The 16,493-nt window shown below is 37.7% G+C and overlaps 2 protein-coding genes across 4 annotated transcripts; one reads left to right on the forward strand and one right to left on the reverse strand.

Moving 5' to 3' along the window:
- Positions 1 to 9,754: 9,754 nt before the first annotated feature.
- LOC136241178 (uncharacterized) lies at positions 9,755 to 13,233 on the forward strand. 2 transcript variants are annotated; one of them, XM_066032354.1, is made up of 10 exons: positions 9,755 to 10,086; positions 10,136 to 10,221; positions 11,084 to 11,177; positions 11,226 to 11,302; positions 11,362 to 11,459; positions 11,503 to 11,642; positions 12,454 to 12,519; positions 12,567 to 12,613; positions 12,658 to 12,803; positions 12,857 to 13,233. In XM_066032354.1, the coding sequence occupies exons 2-10, from the start codon at positions 10,175 to 10,177 to the stop codon at positions 13,054 to 13,056; spliced, it is 915 nt and encodes a 304-aa protein (XP_065888426.1). In that variant the 5' UTR covers positions 9,755 to 10,086; positions 10,136 to 10,174; the 3' UTR covers positions 13,057 to 13,233. The 2 variants fall into 2 exon arrangements, with proteins under 2 accessions (XP_065888426.1, XP_065888427.1); XM_066032355.1 differs by having other exon boundaries at positions 9,756 to 10,086; positions 10,136 to 10,213.
- A 431-nt stretch (positions 13,234 to 13,664) lies between these two features.
- Positions 13,665 to 16,409, reverse strand: LOC136240739 (uncharacterized). Of its 2 annotated transcripts, none has more exons than XM_066031779.1 (6): positions 15,927 to 16,409; positions 15,731 to 15,870; positions 15,093 to 15,398; positions 14,841 to 15,033; positions 13,856 to 14,024; positions 13,665 to 13,803 (listed from the first exon to the last, which is right to left on the reverse strand). In XM_066031779.1, the coding sequence occupies exons 1-6, from the start codon at positions 16,102 to 16,104 to the stop codon at positions 13,677 to 13,679; spliced, it is 1,113 nt and encodes a 370-aa protein (XP_065887851.1). In that variant the 5' UTR covers positions 16,105 to 16,409; the 3' UTR covers positions 13,665 to 13,676. The 2 variants fall into 2 exon arrangements, with proteins under 2 accessions (XP_065887851.1, XP_065887850.1); XM_066031778.1 differs by having other exon boundaries at positions 15,731 to 15,873.
- Positions 16,410 to 16,493: the final 84 nt, after the last annotated feature.

Raw genomic sequence — 16,493 nt, forward strand, 5'->3', positions numbered from 1 at the left:
ATTATGAGTTTTATTGTTGCGTGAGTAATTGTGTAACAATTTGTGGGTTGTAGCTGATCTAGTCCTGCTGGTACTAAAAGATACATAATTAAAGATATTAAAGTGGAGATTTGGCTGCTTCAAAGATTTCACAAAGAAGAGAATATCATAAAAATCAAGCATATACATCAAAGGAAGGAGTTTCAATTTAAGTAAACGAAATTTGTAATCTGAATTGTAATCATTTAGAATATATTTAGTGGCTCGCCTTTGTACTCTCTCAAGTATAGTAGTGTCTTTTATTAGATGTGGATTCCATAATTGTGAACAATAAGTAAGTTGTGAGCGGACAAGTGCTAAATATAGAGATCTTCTAGCTTCCACTGGCCCAGATCCACCAAATATTCGTCTCAAGAGTGCCAGTGATCTATATGCCTTGGAGCAGATCATGTTGTAGTGGTTATTCCAGGATAGATCACTTGACATTTGTATTCCAAGATCTCGATGTTCACTTAGATGTTGCAATATATTCGACTCAATGTGGTATGATGTTGATGACCTGTAGTTAAAGCTAAGAAACACACATTTTGAAATTCCAAAATAGAGTTCATTAGTAACACTCCAGTTGAAGAAGGAGTCCAAATCCTTCTATAAAAGCACACTGTCTGAAAGTTGAGATATGATTTTCAATAGCTTTGTGTCATCTGCAAACAAAAAAGGTTTTGAGGAAGTAACCTCTGATGGCAAATCGTTCACATAGATTAAAAATAATAGAGGGCCAAGGATACTTCCTTGTGGAACCCCGGACAACACTGGTAAAGTGTCAGATAACGTGTTGGTGATACGTACACAGTGTCTACAATTGGTCAAGTAATTTTTGAACCATTGCCATAAAATTCCACTGATACCTATTTTCCACAATTTAGAAAGTAGTTGGCTATGTTGAACCATGTCAAAAGCCTTTCGAAAGTCAAGGTATATAATGTCGACTTGGTGACCAAGTGAAATTGCTTCGTAGATGTAGTTGAGGAATAATAGGAGCTGTTGAGTTGTAGATCTACCCTCCAAATTGAACAGAGGAAATTGTCCTGAGCACATATTCACTAACATTATTATAAATCAGTCTTTCCAATACTTTAGAGATGTTAGATAACAGGGATATGGGACGGTAGTTATTAACTAATGAACGATTATTTGATTTGTGAATAGGAATAATTATATGAGTTTTCCACTCTTGTGGTATATATCCTGTAGATAAACTTAGGCTGAACAAATAACATAAAGGACGAGACAATGACATTGCACAGTGTTTAAGTACTCTGGGTCCGATGCCATCAATGCCAACTGCTTTAGAGGTATCTAACTGAGAGAGAGCCTCAAAAACTTCAGTTTCAGTAACAGTAAGTGAGCACAAAGAATTGAGCTGCTGTTGGGTATCATCATAGTTGGGAATTGGATGAGATGGTTTGTTAAATACTGAATGAAAGTAACGATTAAATAATTGAGATTTTGATTCATCACAACTAGCTGTTGAGGTATCCAAATACACTATAGGTGGAATTGATTTGGTTTTAGATAAGTTTCGTATGTAACGATAAATCACTGGAGTAGAACCAAAGGCAAAATTGTTGATAAGGGAAGTTTCATACTGTGCTTTGGCCTGCATAATGCTCTGTTGAAAAACTTCTTCCAATTGCTTGAGACGGGATAAGTTGTGGGCGGTGGGTGAACGTCTATATGTTCTTCTGTGGGTACGCAAGCACTTCATTTGGTGTCGAAGATTACTATTGAACCACACAGGATGCTGTGAGTGATGTGACTGATACACAGGAACAAACAGGGATATGGCATCGGTTATGACTGAACTGATAACGCTCCACGCAGATTCAACATCTGTTTCCTCAAAATACTGTAAATGACATGAATTAATTATATACTGTTCCATTCTGCTAAAATCAGCTTTAGAGTAGTCATAGGAATAATAAGTAGCCTTTGGTGGTGCCGGTAAAGTAGACAGGCATATATGAAAAGTAATTATGAAGTGGTCAGAGAAGATGATAGTATTGTGAGGATTAATGACTACATCATACACTAATTCATCACTGTTTGTAATAATAAGGTCAAGTATGTTGCCTCCAATATGGGTAGGTTCGAGGAGGTGGGGTCATGCTTGCTGTTAAAGACTCTCTACCAAGTAAACTTTTACCGTCTCCTGGTAATCTAGAAATTGTAACAGTCTCTGTCAACATGGCTCATCAAACTGTTCTCTGTGTCATTTACCTACCCCCAAATTCAACGCAAGAACATACGCAACCTATTTTTGATTATATTAAAGGGTTATTCCTAATTACATCTTCTATTATTATTCTGGGTGATCTTAACTTTCCTGACATAAACTGGGAAACTCTATCGGGAGGATCTCAGGCCTTGAATAATTTTTGCGACCTTGTATTTGATTACAACCTTAGTCAATTAATTGAAGAACCTACCCATATTGGAGGCAACATACTTGACCTTATTATTACAAACAGCGATGAATTAGTGTATGATGTAGTCGTTAATCCTCACAATACTATCATCTTCTCTGACCACTTCATAATTACTTTTCATATATGCCTGTCTACTTTACCGGCACCACCAAAGGCTACTTATTGTGGATAGAGTACTCAGGCTTTCCCATCTATATTGACTGTGACACTCCAATACATTTAGACACATGCAGATGGTATAATTGCAGTAGCAGTAGAGATATTTGCCAGATGTCATCCATATAGCTGGTCTTTTTAGTTTAGGTTTTGTTTTTACTTTGAAAACTTCACAAACAGAAGAATATACACAGATATAATATAATAAATAATGTTAGCTATTGATTGCAAAATAATAGTTACGTAGCAGAGATTTGAATACGTCAGTGTTTTCCGCTTCAAAGATGTAGCAAGGTAGTACATTCCATTGCCTTGATGTTGATGGTATAAAGGAGTACTTGTAGGTGTCAGTGTTACAAAATGGTTCAATGAGTCTGAACATGTGGCATGATCTGGTCTGTAGCTGGTACTGTGATGTCTGCATATGAAACTCAGGTATGTATTCAGGTGGTAAATAGACATTTTGTTTAAGAATGTTATATAGCATAGTTAAGGAGAGCTGTTCTCTTTGAGACTCTAGTGATTCCCACTTAAGTTCGTTAACCATCTGTGTTACACTGGCATGATAGGAGTATATACCTTTGACATATCGTGCAGCACGCCTCTGAACCTTTTCTAAAGTGATCTTGCCGGTTGTTAAATGAGGGTTCCAGACTGTAGTTGCATATTCAAGTTTAGGGCGTACTAGGCTAAGGTAAGCTCCCTCTCTAAGGTGAATAGATGATGCCCTCAAGTTACGCTTTAGCAGACCAAGCATCTGATTTGCTTTGGAGGTGATAAATTGAATATGTAGGTGCCACTTCAGATCACTCTGAATAATGATGCCTAAATATTTATAATGTTCAACAGGTGAGAGGAGATGATAGTGTAGTCTGTAGGGAGTAATGATTTTATTTCTTCTAGGATGTAAAACAGTCATGGTAAAGCACTTTGATACGTTTGGTCTCATCAGCCATCTCTGCTTCCATTCTTGTAATGCATATAAATCTTCTTGTAACCTCTCAGCATCTTGAGCTTGAACTTGCTGCCTAAAAATTGTGCTATTTTCATTGACTAAAATACTACAAGATTCCAACCTATTTTCAAAACATTTCCTGGTAGGCATGCTCTCAGATGCACCTAAAGTCTGGCTATGCCCTATGCAGTGCATTACCACTGAATTGATGAAAATGTTTATATTGATAGCGTTGTGTTACATTTTCCCACTTCAGCTGTTTTATAGGCTGCAAGCTTGCCATTTAGCTATGCAGTACAGAGCCTTGCTTATAGTCACCACAGTGTTAATTTTTCATAATTATGTGTAATTATCCACTGGAGCCATGCATGCACTTGCTTGTTGGTGCTTAGCTACTCATGGCCAAGGCTGTATGTATCTGTCAATTGCATGGGTAGCTAATATGCAGTTGAGACCACTGGCACCTGCCTAATGGAAAATATGCACTTGCTTATTTAGGTAGAATTTAACATGAACAAATGCAATTAACCATAATCTAATTATGGAAGTTTGGCTAAGACCTAATTGTTGCAAAGTTCATATGTGATACAACAGTGCAGAGTTCTCTGAACAGAGAAGTTGATTGTAAGTGTTTGACCTATTTCCACATGCATGATTGTGTAACCAAATACATCAACCAAATAATTCTTTAGAAATGATACAAAGAACATCATTTTTATCCATCAAGAATAGATTTAGTACTGCCAAAGGCCTTTGTGCAACAAATTCTGGACACTGCTGCAAAATGCAGCTCAGTATCTCAAAGGATAATATGGCACAGAAATGCAGTAGCCTCTGTAGACCTGAGCTATCTGTATTTAGTTTACATACATATATACACGTTATCCTTACCATGTCCACACCAGAGCTTGGATTTAGGGTATACAAAGGTACCTTGTTAAATTTTTAATAGTATACTTTGTTAGCTGCTTGGCAAGTTGCAGTGGTTTCATGACAAAACAGATTTTTATGCAGTTAATATCACAGGTGTAAAAGTGAGAGTTATTTCAAACTATCCCAACAGTGTATGTAAGAAGCAGGATCTGGTCCCAGATTAATTTACTCTAATACAACAGTCAAACATGCATTCTAATTGAACAGTCAAGTGAAGTACATTTGTTTATACTCAACTGTATAGAACAGTAATAAGTTTCTTTGGCCATATTAGTCTCCAACATCCGAGGGCTAGAAGTGAGACTGCTAGTTGTAGCCAAAAATACTGACTTTGGGCATAGGGAATAATCCTTGCCTTGGGCTTGTACATATTGCAAACTGATGACTTAAACTCTGATGGTTAAAGTTACAACCCTTGAAGTGTTAGCTAACTTACCCCCCCCCCCAGTCTCTGCACTGAGAAATTAGTACACCTTTATGTCACTTCACAATTCAAACACTGGCCCACACAAGTATTTAATTAACACCTTTCTACTGTTGCATGTAATGGAGGATCACACTCACCCTATAATTATGTACATATTTCTGAATAATATTAGCTAATCATTAACTAACTATAGGCCTGAGTCAAATATGATTAAAATTTTTCCTGAACTGCTTTCAGGAATTCCCCAAAATTTAAGGTTCAGTTGCTCCCATTTTACCTCCTAGGTTATAACAGCATTTCTTTGGAATATTTTTGATCATGAGTGCTCTTTTAGAGTTTTTCACTACAAAGTGACGGTTCGAATAGAGTGTTGATCAAAGGAGCCATTTACATTTGATTGCAGCCTTAATTTTCTGCTAGCTGCTCTATTAGGGAATGTTGATCTATTTACAGGCACTTAATTAAGCTCCATGGCATGAAATATTCACCTAGTATGTTTGCATTATGCTGACATATCACTCTAGCCTATAATGCTGGCATATTTGATGCAGGCTTATAAGTAACTATACCATAAAACTATGAAACATGATAGATAAATCACATGCAAGGATGCTTACATGTGTACATCACATTATGATCACTACTGAGTCATAGCTAAAGAGCTACAGAAGTAAAGCTACAGTATATTATTATGTTATTACTGATGCTCCTTGCATTTGAAGTGATGGGGGTTTGCTTCTTAGGAGAAATGGCGGCAGTATTTGTGAAACCAAAGATATCCTATGCTATCTGCTAATTGCTCAATCATACACTTTTCAGCTGCACAATACTCTAAAATATTAACATATTAGTAAAGTTGGTAATGTTGATTTTAACAGTACTTACCATGAGAACTTTCACTGCCATCTTCATTATCTAGGAACAGAGATCATGTTTCATAAGCTTGGTATGCCATGTATATGCCAACTCACCCTTATGCTCTTGTTACCATAATGTGTATGTGTACTTTTAGCTTTACTGGCAGCATTGTAAAGGTATGTTTGAAACCCATAATTTGTGTTATGAATACATGTATATATCCCATCCCAAACATCTTGTATCTGTAAAAAAGTGCATGTCCAAGTAAAGCAGAGTTAACTGCAACAAAAAGTAATGATATCATAGTGTGACCGTGTGTGAGGTATAGAAATATTAATCAGACAATACAATACTATTGTTAAAGTATTAATGAGAACTATGTGATGCAGCTAGCTTTTAAGTGTGTGAGCATCTTCATAAAGGTCACTCAAATTTGATTCTCAATAATGCAATAGATGATTCTCTGATAGCAATAAATAGTCTGCCTTTTCTTTTATTTGTTCATAGCATTACCTTATGCAGGAAAGGCAGCCAAGCTCAAACTATTTATTGACATCAGAGAATCTATTGCTTTATTGAGAATCAAATTTGAGTGGCATTTATGAAGATGCTCACACACTTAAAAGCTAGCAGCATCACATGCATAGTTCTTATTAATACTTCAACAATAACATTGTATCATCCGAATAATATTTCCATACCTCACACATAGCTGCACTATGATATCATTGCTTTTTGTTGCAGTTAACTCTGCTTTACTTGGGCGTAAATTTTTTTACAGCTATAAGCAGTTTTGGATGGAATTAAATTTACACATTACACGAAGTTGAAGAATGGATGTTATTCATGGGGATCTGAGTGGCTCAGTGCCTCAATTTCATAATTTAATCAAGTTTATATGATCTCAATATGTTTTTGTAAATGAATTAAGTAGCTTTTAAAAGACTATGTAAAGGTGACTGTTCTATTAGAGTGGTTGACTGCTCTATTAGAATATCTCGATCTTGTATTAATTTTACTGAATAAGTTACCCGGAGCATTTAATTTTAGTTTAGCTTGATATATAGTTATTACCAGTGGCGTAGCCAGGCCTCCACGGATGGATGGGCACACTCACCCACACATTTCACCCCATGCAACTAACTAGCGTAAAATGCGAGTCCATACTTAGTGGACTCTACATACATTTGGTTTAAACTGTTTCAAAAGTGCATAAATGTATCTAGCCAGCTAATAATACACTACGCTGCTGTTCCTGCAGCTTATTTCATTAGTCTAATGCTACTGCATGAATGATATAGAAGCTGGAAATTGAAACTAACTTAGTACACCTCCTTGTCTGGTCTCCTTTAACTCATCTGTACTTGTACACAACTCCTTATACTCCAGCCTGACTTTTGAGATAATCGTATGGCTTAATTCAGCTGCCAATTGCAATTATTCTCCTCCAACCAACTTTACACCATTTGGTCTATCACTTTAGTTTAGGTCATTTCACCATGCCAACAAAAGAACATCTGTGCTGTTGCTCACAAGTCAATATTTCAGATGTAAAAAATAGACTGAATTCCTCCTTCCTCATGTTCCTCTCTTCCCTGCCTAAAATTTGGATCACATGATGGTGTGCATTAAATAGAAAACACTGAACCTACATGGATCACGTGATGTAATTATTGAACTTATTATAATATCTACTGCTGATTTACAACAAAAATATCGCACTACCAAGGTATGCACTATTTGTCTCTTGTTCGTAATAACAAAAATAAGCGGGCGCTGCTCTTCTAGGAAAATTTGGGTGGGCACGTGCCCACCCTTAGCTACGCCACTGGTTATTACTGCTTATTAGTGGTATTTTAGTAAACTGCAGCTGATGGATTTTTCTACTGAAAATTTGGACTTGTATAGCTACCAAAATTGTGGACTTTTGCTAACATTGTGAACCTTTTTACTTAAATTGTGGACATTTTCTCTAAGAAGGCCGTTCTTTTAGATATGAAGAATCTATATGTAATGTCAACATATCTGAGTCTATTGTATTGGAGAAATTGAGTACTCTGAAAGATAATAAGGCTCCTGGTCCAGATAGCATCCATTCTTATGTTCTCAAGGCTTGTGCCCATACAGTTGCACTCCTTTAACCATGCTATTCCATCAGTCCTTGACTAGTGGAGATCTCCCTTGTGAATGGAAGAAAGCCCACGTAATACCAGTATATAAGAAAGGTTCTAAGTTTAAGGCTACCAACTACAGACCAATCAGTCTGACATCTACTGTGGTTAAAATTTTAGAATCTATTATTCGTACGGAGTTATTTGACTTTCTTTTAGAAAATAACATTCTTAACCATCAGCAACATGGTTTTGTGTGTAACAAGTCATGTTTAACTAATTTGTTGGAAATCTTTGAAGACTGGACAAGTGCGGTGGACCAGGCTTATGGGGTTGATGTGGTATAGTTGGATTACAGTAAGGCGTTTGACTCTGTACCACATCGTAGATTGATTTCTAAACTTGAAGCGTACGGTGTGCGTGGAAACTTGTCCCTATGATTATCCAATTTTCTCACAAATCGTTTTCAGAGAGTAGTGGTTAATGGGTCTCAGTCAGATTGGGTTAGTGTTCAGAGTGGAGTACCTCAAGGTTCAGTCTTGGGTCTCTTGTTATTTATATTGTATGTCAACGATGTGCCTGACCTCATTGAGAGTAATTTGAAGATGTTTGCAGACGACACCAAGATATACTCAGTCATCAAATCTTTTCGTGACAGCCTTAAACTACAACATGATATCAACAAGTTAATGCAATGGTCAAGTGTTTGGTTGCTTAGGTTTAAAGCAGCCAAATGCAAAGTAATTCAGATTGGTAACTTTCTTCCTGCATCGTACGTACACCATGTACGATGGCACTACAAATGTATCTACTTACCTAGAACTAGTGAACGAGGAGAAGGACCTTGGAGTGTGGTGCACGAGTGACCTCAAGCCATCTCTACACTGCCAAAAATCTGCAGTCAAGGCTACACAGGTTCTTGGGAATCTTTTAGAATTGATCATTGATATGTTTATATTTTTGTATAAGATTTATGTTCGACCGCATTTGGAATATTGCGTGCAATCTTGGAGTCCGTACTTAGCCAGAGACATCGACACCCTTGAAAAGGTTCAGAGACGTGCAACTAAACACCTCCGCGGATTAGCCCACCTGACTTATGAAAGCCATCTTGAAATTCTGGATCTCTATTCTCTGTATTGCAGACGCCAAAGGGGTGATATGATTGAAACATATAAGATACTTAAACAACATTATGACTTGGATCCATCTACATTTTTTACTTTAAATACTGCTACCACCAGGGGCCACTCTCTTAAGCTTTTAAAAGAAATACTCAGCATATTGATCAAGTAAAGCCTAAATATGAAGGGGGGGCTTCAGCCCCCAAAGCCCCCCCCTGGATCCGCCCCTGCCATACATGATTACCCTACAGTCGTAATTTCAGCACCAAACAAAGTTTCAGTCGTCCTCAGTCGACCTAGAGGCCAAATACAAATCCCAGATTGTTGTTTTCCGCAATACTCGTTTGGCATGTAGAGCAATGTGTCTTTAAACTGTCTAAAAGTTTCGTTCAGATTGAAACATATGTTTTCGAGAATGGCTAGTTTGAAATTTGAATTTAGTCGCCCCCACGTAATTTGCTCTCTCTAAGAATTTTACTCGGAATTTAAAGAATGATGCAGAGCACAACTGCGGTCACTGGGTATTGATGAACTGGCTACGGTGGCCGGTTCCGGGAGTTTCTCACTTATTTCTCAGTTATTTCCGAGAAATTTCTCACTTATTTCTCAGTTATTTCTCACTTCTCGGTTATTTTCTCACTTATTTCTCAGATGTTTCCCATTTCTCGCTTATTTTCCCGATTATTTCTCACTTCTCAGTTGTTTTCCCAGTTATTTCTCAGTTACATTTCCCATTTCTCAGTTGGCTTTTCAGTGGTGTTTAGCAGCTACCAGCTACAGTACCAGAAGCGACTATACGCTGGCAACCTCCGCCTGCATGGCTGTTGCGGACTGTGCAGCTCTTCATCGCGGTTCCGCCTTGAATGAAGATGAATTGATACAGTTTTAGTTTAAAAAAGGATATACATACCAAAATATAAGAAGCTTTCTAGCAACCAAGCATGGGATTGAGTTAACAGACGACCAGTTAAGATGGAGACTCAAGAAACTTGCTTTGAAGCGGCGGGGAGAGGAAGTTCAGTCTTCCTTAGAAGAAGTACAAGCAGCAGTCGAGGTTAGCTAGTTACTGTGACATGTAATGTTATAACTAATGTTATATACAGGAGGAACGAAATGAATCAGGAAGGGACCTTGGCTATAGAATGTTGCATCAGCGTTTACTTCATAAGCATAAACTAAGGGTGGGAAGGTTCGTATTACTTGGGTGAAGTCTTACATCATAGATATACTAACTCCAAGTGCCTATATCTATGTTTATAACAAGGAGGTGGCACTCCAACTACTCTGATAATTGTCTTCGATCAAAGTGAGAAATGTCTTCAAGGACAAAAGACTATTTTTTCAGTGTATACTTTAATGTGAATGTATATTCACAAAATATACTGGAATTTAGACAAGAAGGCTGATTTGACCGCTTTGTCTGAGGATGAGATTGGAGAATGGTGTATATTGGAGTGCTGCCCTCTTGTTACATGCATGTGAGGATGAATGCAAATGCAGTGGAACCTGCCTTAACGGCCACCTCTCTACAAAGCCCACCCTACAATTCCCCAAATGAGTAGTTAATGCACTTATCCACCTGTATAAAACAGCCACCTCCCTAGAAATTGTGGTGACCGCTATAGACAGCTTCCACTGCAATTGTTTCATTGTTTTAACCCATCAGTGTAGTCCAACACCACAAGGCTGCATTGTAGTCAGAGTGCCATTGAGGTTGTACAGATCAATGGGACAGGTAAAAGCAGCAAGTAGAAGTAGACTAGTATCCCTGACTATTGAAATCTGATAGTGTGTTGAGCTTAGAATTGACTTGTCAGTGACAAAAATTTCAATTCTCACATGGGTATTTACATGGGCCTGTCATGAAAAAATTAGGTCCCTGATTTAGTTTCCCCAGTCCAAAAATATTGATATATTTGGACTCCACACCCAATAATTGTTTTCGCTCTGTTTTCAAAACCATAAGGCTTTGTTCAAAAATATTAGATGACTCCTCGACAGATTCTTTGTCCCATATAGTACTCCATAAATTTTACTATTACATGTTTTAGAGACACTGTCATGATGCTGTCAGCAGTTAATGATCCAGATGGGGCTTTAGAAAGAAAAAAGCATAAATTGAAAAGAAGAGAGTACCACAGCAAGGTAAGTGAATTTAAATAATTATGCAATGTAATATGCACAATATTTAAGGGACCAGATTTTATATGGCACATGGATGGGTATAAGCTAAAACCCTTTGGATTTGCCATTCATGGGTGTATTGACGGGTAAGTTGTACATGTGATTGTGAAGTATATAAAATTACGTTAAAACAATTCTTATGCAGCTACTCTCGTCAAATCTTATGGCTTTATGTTAGCCCATCTAATAATGATCCCTATATTATTGCAGGGTATTATTTGGAGTGTGTCAGAACATTAAAAGGTATGAGTCATTAGCTACTTGTAAGTATTTAACATGAGTATAGGCTGTCCGACTATTGTCAGATCAGATAGAGGGACAGAAAATTGCAATGTTGCATTTCTTCAGCCTTTTCTACGAGAGTCCTGTGATGATCAATTTAGAGGTGAAAAGAGTTTCATGTATGGAAAGTCTACGTCAAACCAGGTTAGTTGTACAATAGAACCTGAATTAATTAGGGTATAAACAAGGGGATTGCTGGTGGGCAAACTAATATTCTTCAAAAATTTTCCCCTTTGAATTAATGATGATTCATCCCAGGTGATGATGTTGATGATTCATCCACCCAACTGTTAAAATTGTATGTAATAGGGCTGAGCGATACTGCCATTTTAGTATCACGATCGATACTAAAGCCACTATTCACGATACTGAATACTTCACGATACTTACAAATATGTCAATCATAGCTGGTGCTACATAGTGTATTCCTCAGTATTCCTGCAGGATGTCTTCAAAAGTAGAATCAAACTAGCTACTGTCAACTATGTTTACAGTAACAGTTATTGTAACACATGCTTTGAAGTTATGTTATGGTGTTCACACCTCTCTGCAGGGGTAACCAGGTTATGACTTACAAGGATTCTTGAGCCTAGTACTTCATAACAAATGGCTTTTTAATGACAGTAATGTACAGGCATGGTATCACGATAGTTAGTAACAAAATATCGCGATATCGATACTTTCAAAATATCGTGATATATCGCTAAAACGGTAGTATCACTCAGCCCTAGTATGTAATCAGGGCACATCTGAAAAGCAGCCTGACTAGGCTGATTCTGTCTTCCCTGAAAAATAGTATTCTTTTACGCACATTTTGGCTACGTACCAGCTATCATTTTTGCATTGAACATGTACGTGTATAGCTAATGATCCCCAAAAGGAAGTTACTGAGGTAAACATAGTTGAGTGACCATTTGTAATGAACATGGGTTATTTCATTTTTCTGTCATTTTAGCGAATTGAAGCATGGTGGGGGCAGCTACGAAAAAATGGTGCTGGTTGGTGGATGGATTTTTTCAAGGTACACGCACACAACTAATTAAATAATTAATCTATAAAATTTAATAGGAATTAAGGACTAATGGAGAATTGGATGACTCTTGTGATATTCAAATGTTCGTTAAACTGATAGAATTTATTTAAAATCTACTTTTAATAGGGACTGTTTACGTTTTTCTTTCATGTCACTGATTCAACAAGAGTTAATCATAATAGCAAATGAGTGGAACGTACATACAATAAGGCAGAGTGCACAGAACCCAGGGGGAGTTCCAGATGTTCTGTATTTTCTTCCACATCAAAACAGTTCAGTGACAAATATGTTTTAATGGTCATGTTTTGTATTATGTCTGTTTTAGATTGTCGGTCATACAAGCACCCTATTGACAATGATGACATTGAAGCTGCTGAAGAATACAGCTGCTTGAAACCAGAGCCTACTTCACCTGAGTTTAAGGAATTAGCTGAGCTACTCATGGCTGAAGCTGGAATTAATAGTCCCACTAATGCTGACGAGGGACTGGCATTATATAGACATTTAAAGTCAGCAATACTTTGAATGGAAAGTTGATCTCTTTGAATAATCACAAATACAGTAATAACAGTAGGCAAGTTAGTTTGATGTCCTGATTAACTGCAAGATTTCAGCCCCAGATGAGCGTTGCTTAGGTTCATATTTTAAGCAGGATTCACATACGTGTTGTACATGTTGATCTAAATGGCTGTATGTTGGTAACTTCTTTGTTAATAATTGCATCATTAGCTGGTTGTTGGTCTTGACATTTCTCCAAGCATGTTGCTGGCCATACAATTCTATCAATACGATGCCTAACGACCATATATCTGAAGCTTTTCCAACTACTCCGTCGAAGGTTTCAGGGGCTGCATAGTATGGGGTTCCCACACAACGAGCTTCTGTGAGTGTTGAACAACTAAACTTAACCTTTGCCATACCCATATCAGTTAAGTACACATGAAGTGTACTTTCTTCTACCTGTAACATATGATAACAGCTAGTACATAAATGACATTGTGCAATTCTAACCAGTATATTTGATGGTTTTATATCCCGGTGAATCATTGGAGGGCTCAAAGTATGCATATATGTCAAGGCTCGGGTAATCTGCTCAGCTACTTTTTCTGCATGCAGAATTATACACAAGTCATTGTGTTAACTAGCTAGCATACTTCAGTGAACAGTAGCTTGTACAAGTCACTCCCATGAACATAGTTGGTCACAATTTGAATGCTGTTGTCATCACACGTGTAACCCATGAAGACTACGATGTTTGGATGGCGAAGAGCACTATTTTACATAGCATAACATCTTGATCACATAAAGCTCAAGTTAATATTACCTTAATGCTTTTACTTCATCCATATGGTCTCCATCTGCCCTTTTGTCTAGTTTAAGTTGCTTGACAGCAACTTCAGTTCCATTTAGATGTGACAAATACACCATCCCAAACCCACCCTCTCCTAATTTTCTCCCAAGTGAGATTTGAGTGCCAGACAACAAGAACAGATCTGTGTGCAAGAACATGATTGACTGTCACAGTGATATTAGCATGTGCATCAATGATTACATGCAACAGTTGTACTGGTCAGTTTTCACAAGAGGCTTCCATGTTCTCCTCATACCTGTAAGTTTAGTAATGCCAAACAGATAGTCTATTATAACAAGCCTGATAACATCCTACTGTGAGAGCAACTGCATACCTACCAACTCGTACTTAAATGCACAAGTACAGTGTTCTAACCCATACTGGTTGTCAATGCCAGTTAATTTTAAAATGCCATTTCACATGTCCCCCATTGTGTGATGACCCCAGGATTATGATACTCGATTGCTGAGTGTGATATCACGTATGCAGAGATGTGATTAGGCCATTATTAATACATTGCTTGTTCCCGTCACCTAGTGCAGCACAAACTGATGTTAATGGGCAATAATTAGTTGCACACTAGATTGTTCTAGCTATTTTAGTGTGTGACTGCACTACTAGACTTCAAGGTATGCAGCCTGTTTAACAAGAGTGGAGAAACTCCAACCACTCAACTAGTACATGTTTATGTACATATAGCTAGTGCATTTACCTTGACAATTGAGTCATACATAATGTATCTCCCTTAAGCAATTGACTCTAACATAATAGTGCATCCACGTGATCAACATTAATAATAATTATAAAATTTGGTGTGACTATCTATAATCAGATGTGGGTGGTGATAGTAAACAAAGAATGAAATAATGATGGCCTAACAGTATCCAGTCAAACAGCAAACTATAGCTACAATATATTAACATGCACAAAATTACAAACGCGTTTAGCAGGGATATACCTTTGTTTTTCTTTGTCACTTCTAAGTTTCCTGGAGCGCCTTCACTGACTTCTATGACTAATGGCCGCTTATCACATATGTCTGCTGATGAATGATTCGTGGAGTCTTTGTTGCTGCCTATGTGCGTAAACTTTTCTGCGTTGGAATCTTTTTTCATTACATATTCTTCTAAAGCATTTTGACCTTTGTCACACTAAAAGGTGTGCATGCTACCATACTAAAGTGCATACGTGGTTTACCATGTGCACATACCTGAACACAGTAAATTTTAGTTTTTGATGGGTAGTATCCATGGACATGGATGTACTGTGCTAAACTCCACGGTTTTCCAGCAATCGAGTTCATAAGTTTACTACCTTGTGGGTCTGCCAAAAAGTACTCATATCTCTCCTCATCAGTACTGGCATTTGACTCTGCAAAGAATTGTTGCTTGGCCATTCCCACTATCTCTTCATATGTAGCTGCAGGGCGTAGTGAAATAGCAACCATTGGACCCAATTCCTTGCATCGTGTCCCACATTGCTTGAGGTCATTGAATTTCATACACCCCATGGAAATCTAAAAGAATAAATACACCATGCAGTGAGTGAATGTACACCCCATTATGCCTCAGTTATAATTATGATCATTAAAGTGACATGAATTTCAGGACTGGGTCTTGAAACAATCAGCTCAAGGGCAGGCCAATGAGTGGCAGAGGTACCAAATTGGGTGGTAAAAGTGTTGAAAGTTCATTCTATTTTGGGAGCTGGGCATTGTCCGGGAAAATTGCAGCATGAAATTAAACCAATCATGCAGTACTGGTAAATGGACAATTCACAAGTGCAAAAGTACCATTATGTATACATATAGACCAGAATCTAAGCTCATTTGATACATTCAACACTTACCTTCATCAAGACAGGGCTACGAGCGGTGGACTTCATCTTACCGCCAACCTTTTTACCTGAACTCAAACTGTCTTGTCGGTTTGCCTTTTGAATCGCTTTGTATTTCGCCATCAACTCAGCTTTCTTGCTTAATACTCCTACTGCTGTACAAGGAACAACTAGCCACTAATTGTCTTCAGAATAGTTATATACGTACCTGTATCTGCTTCATTTCGAACCGCTGGAACCGTTGCAGCCCCCGCTGCGACTTTCAGTTGTTGACCTCGTTCTCGACTCTCAGACGACCCACCAGAAGATAGAAACTCTTTGGCTTCTGCATTGGAAAGTTTTCCTGCTTTCACACACTCATAAAGAAATTTTACTTCATCCATCATGACACGAGGATTTAATTTCTCCCGCCAATAAGCGCCAAAACCACGTGGTCGATTGAGAAATAACTGAGAAGGTGACTGAGAAATGGGAAATGTAACTGAGAAATGGGAAATGTAACTGAGAAATAACTGGGAAAACAACTGAGAAGTGAGAAATAATCGAGAAATAATCGGGAAAATAAGTGAGAAATGGGAAATATTTGAGAAATAAGTGAGAAAATAACCGAGAAGTGAGAAATAACTGAGAAATAAATGAGAAATTTCTCGGAAATAACTGAGAAATAAGTGAGAAACTCCCAGAACCGGCCACCATAGCATTTCTTATTATTCTTAGTACTCATTTATATAATTATGCAGCATGTAATGGTGCCAGACATGCAAATTGCATCTGA

Source organism: Dysidea avara, chromosome 12 (assembly GCF_963678975.1).
Source record: "Dysidea avara chromosome 12, odDysAvar1.4, whole genome shotgun sequence".
NCBI lineage: Eukaryota > Metazoa > Porifera > Demospongiae > Dictyoceratida > Dysideidae > Dysidea > Dysidea avara.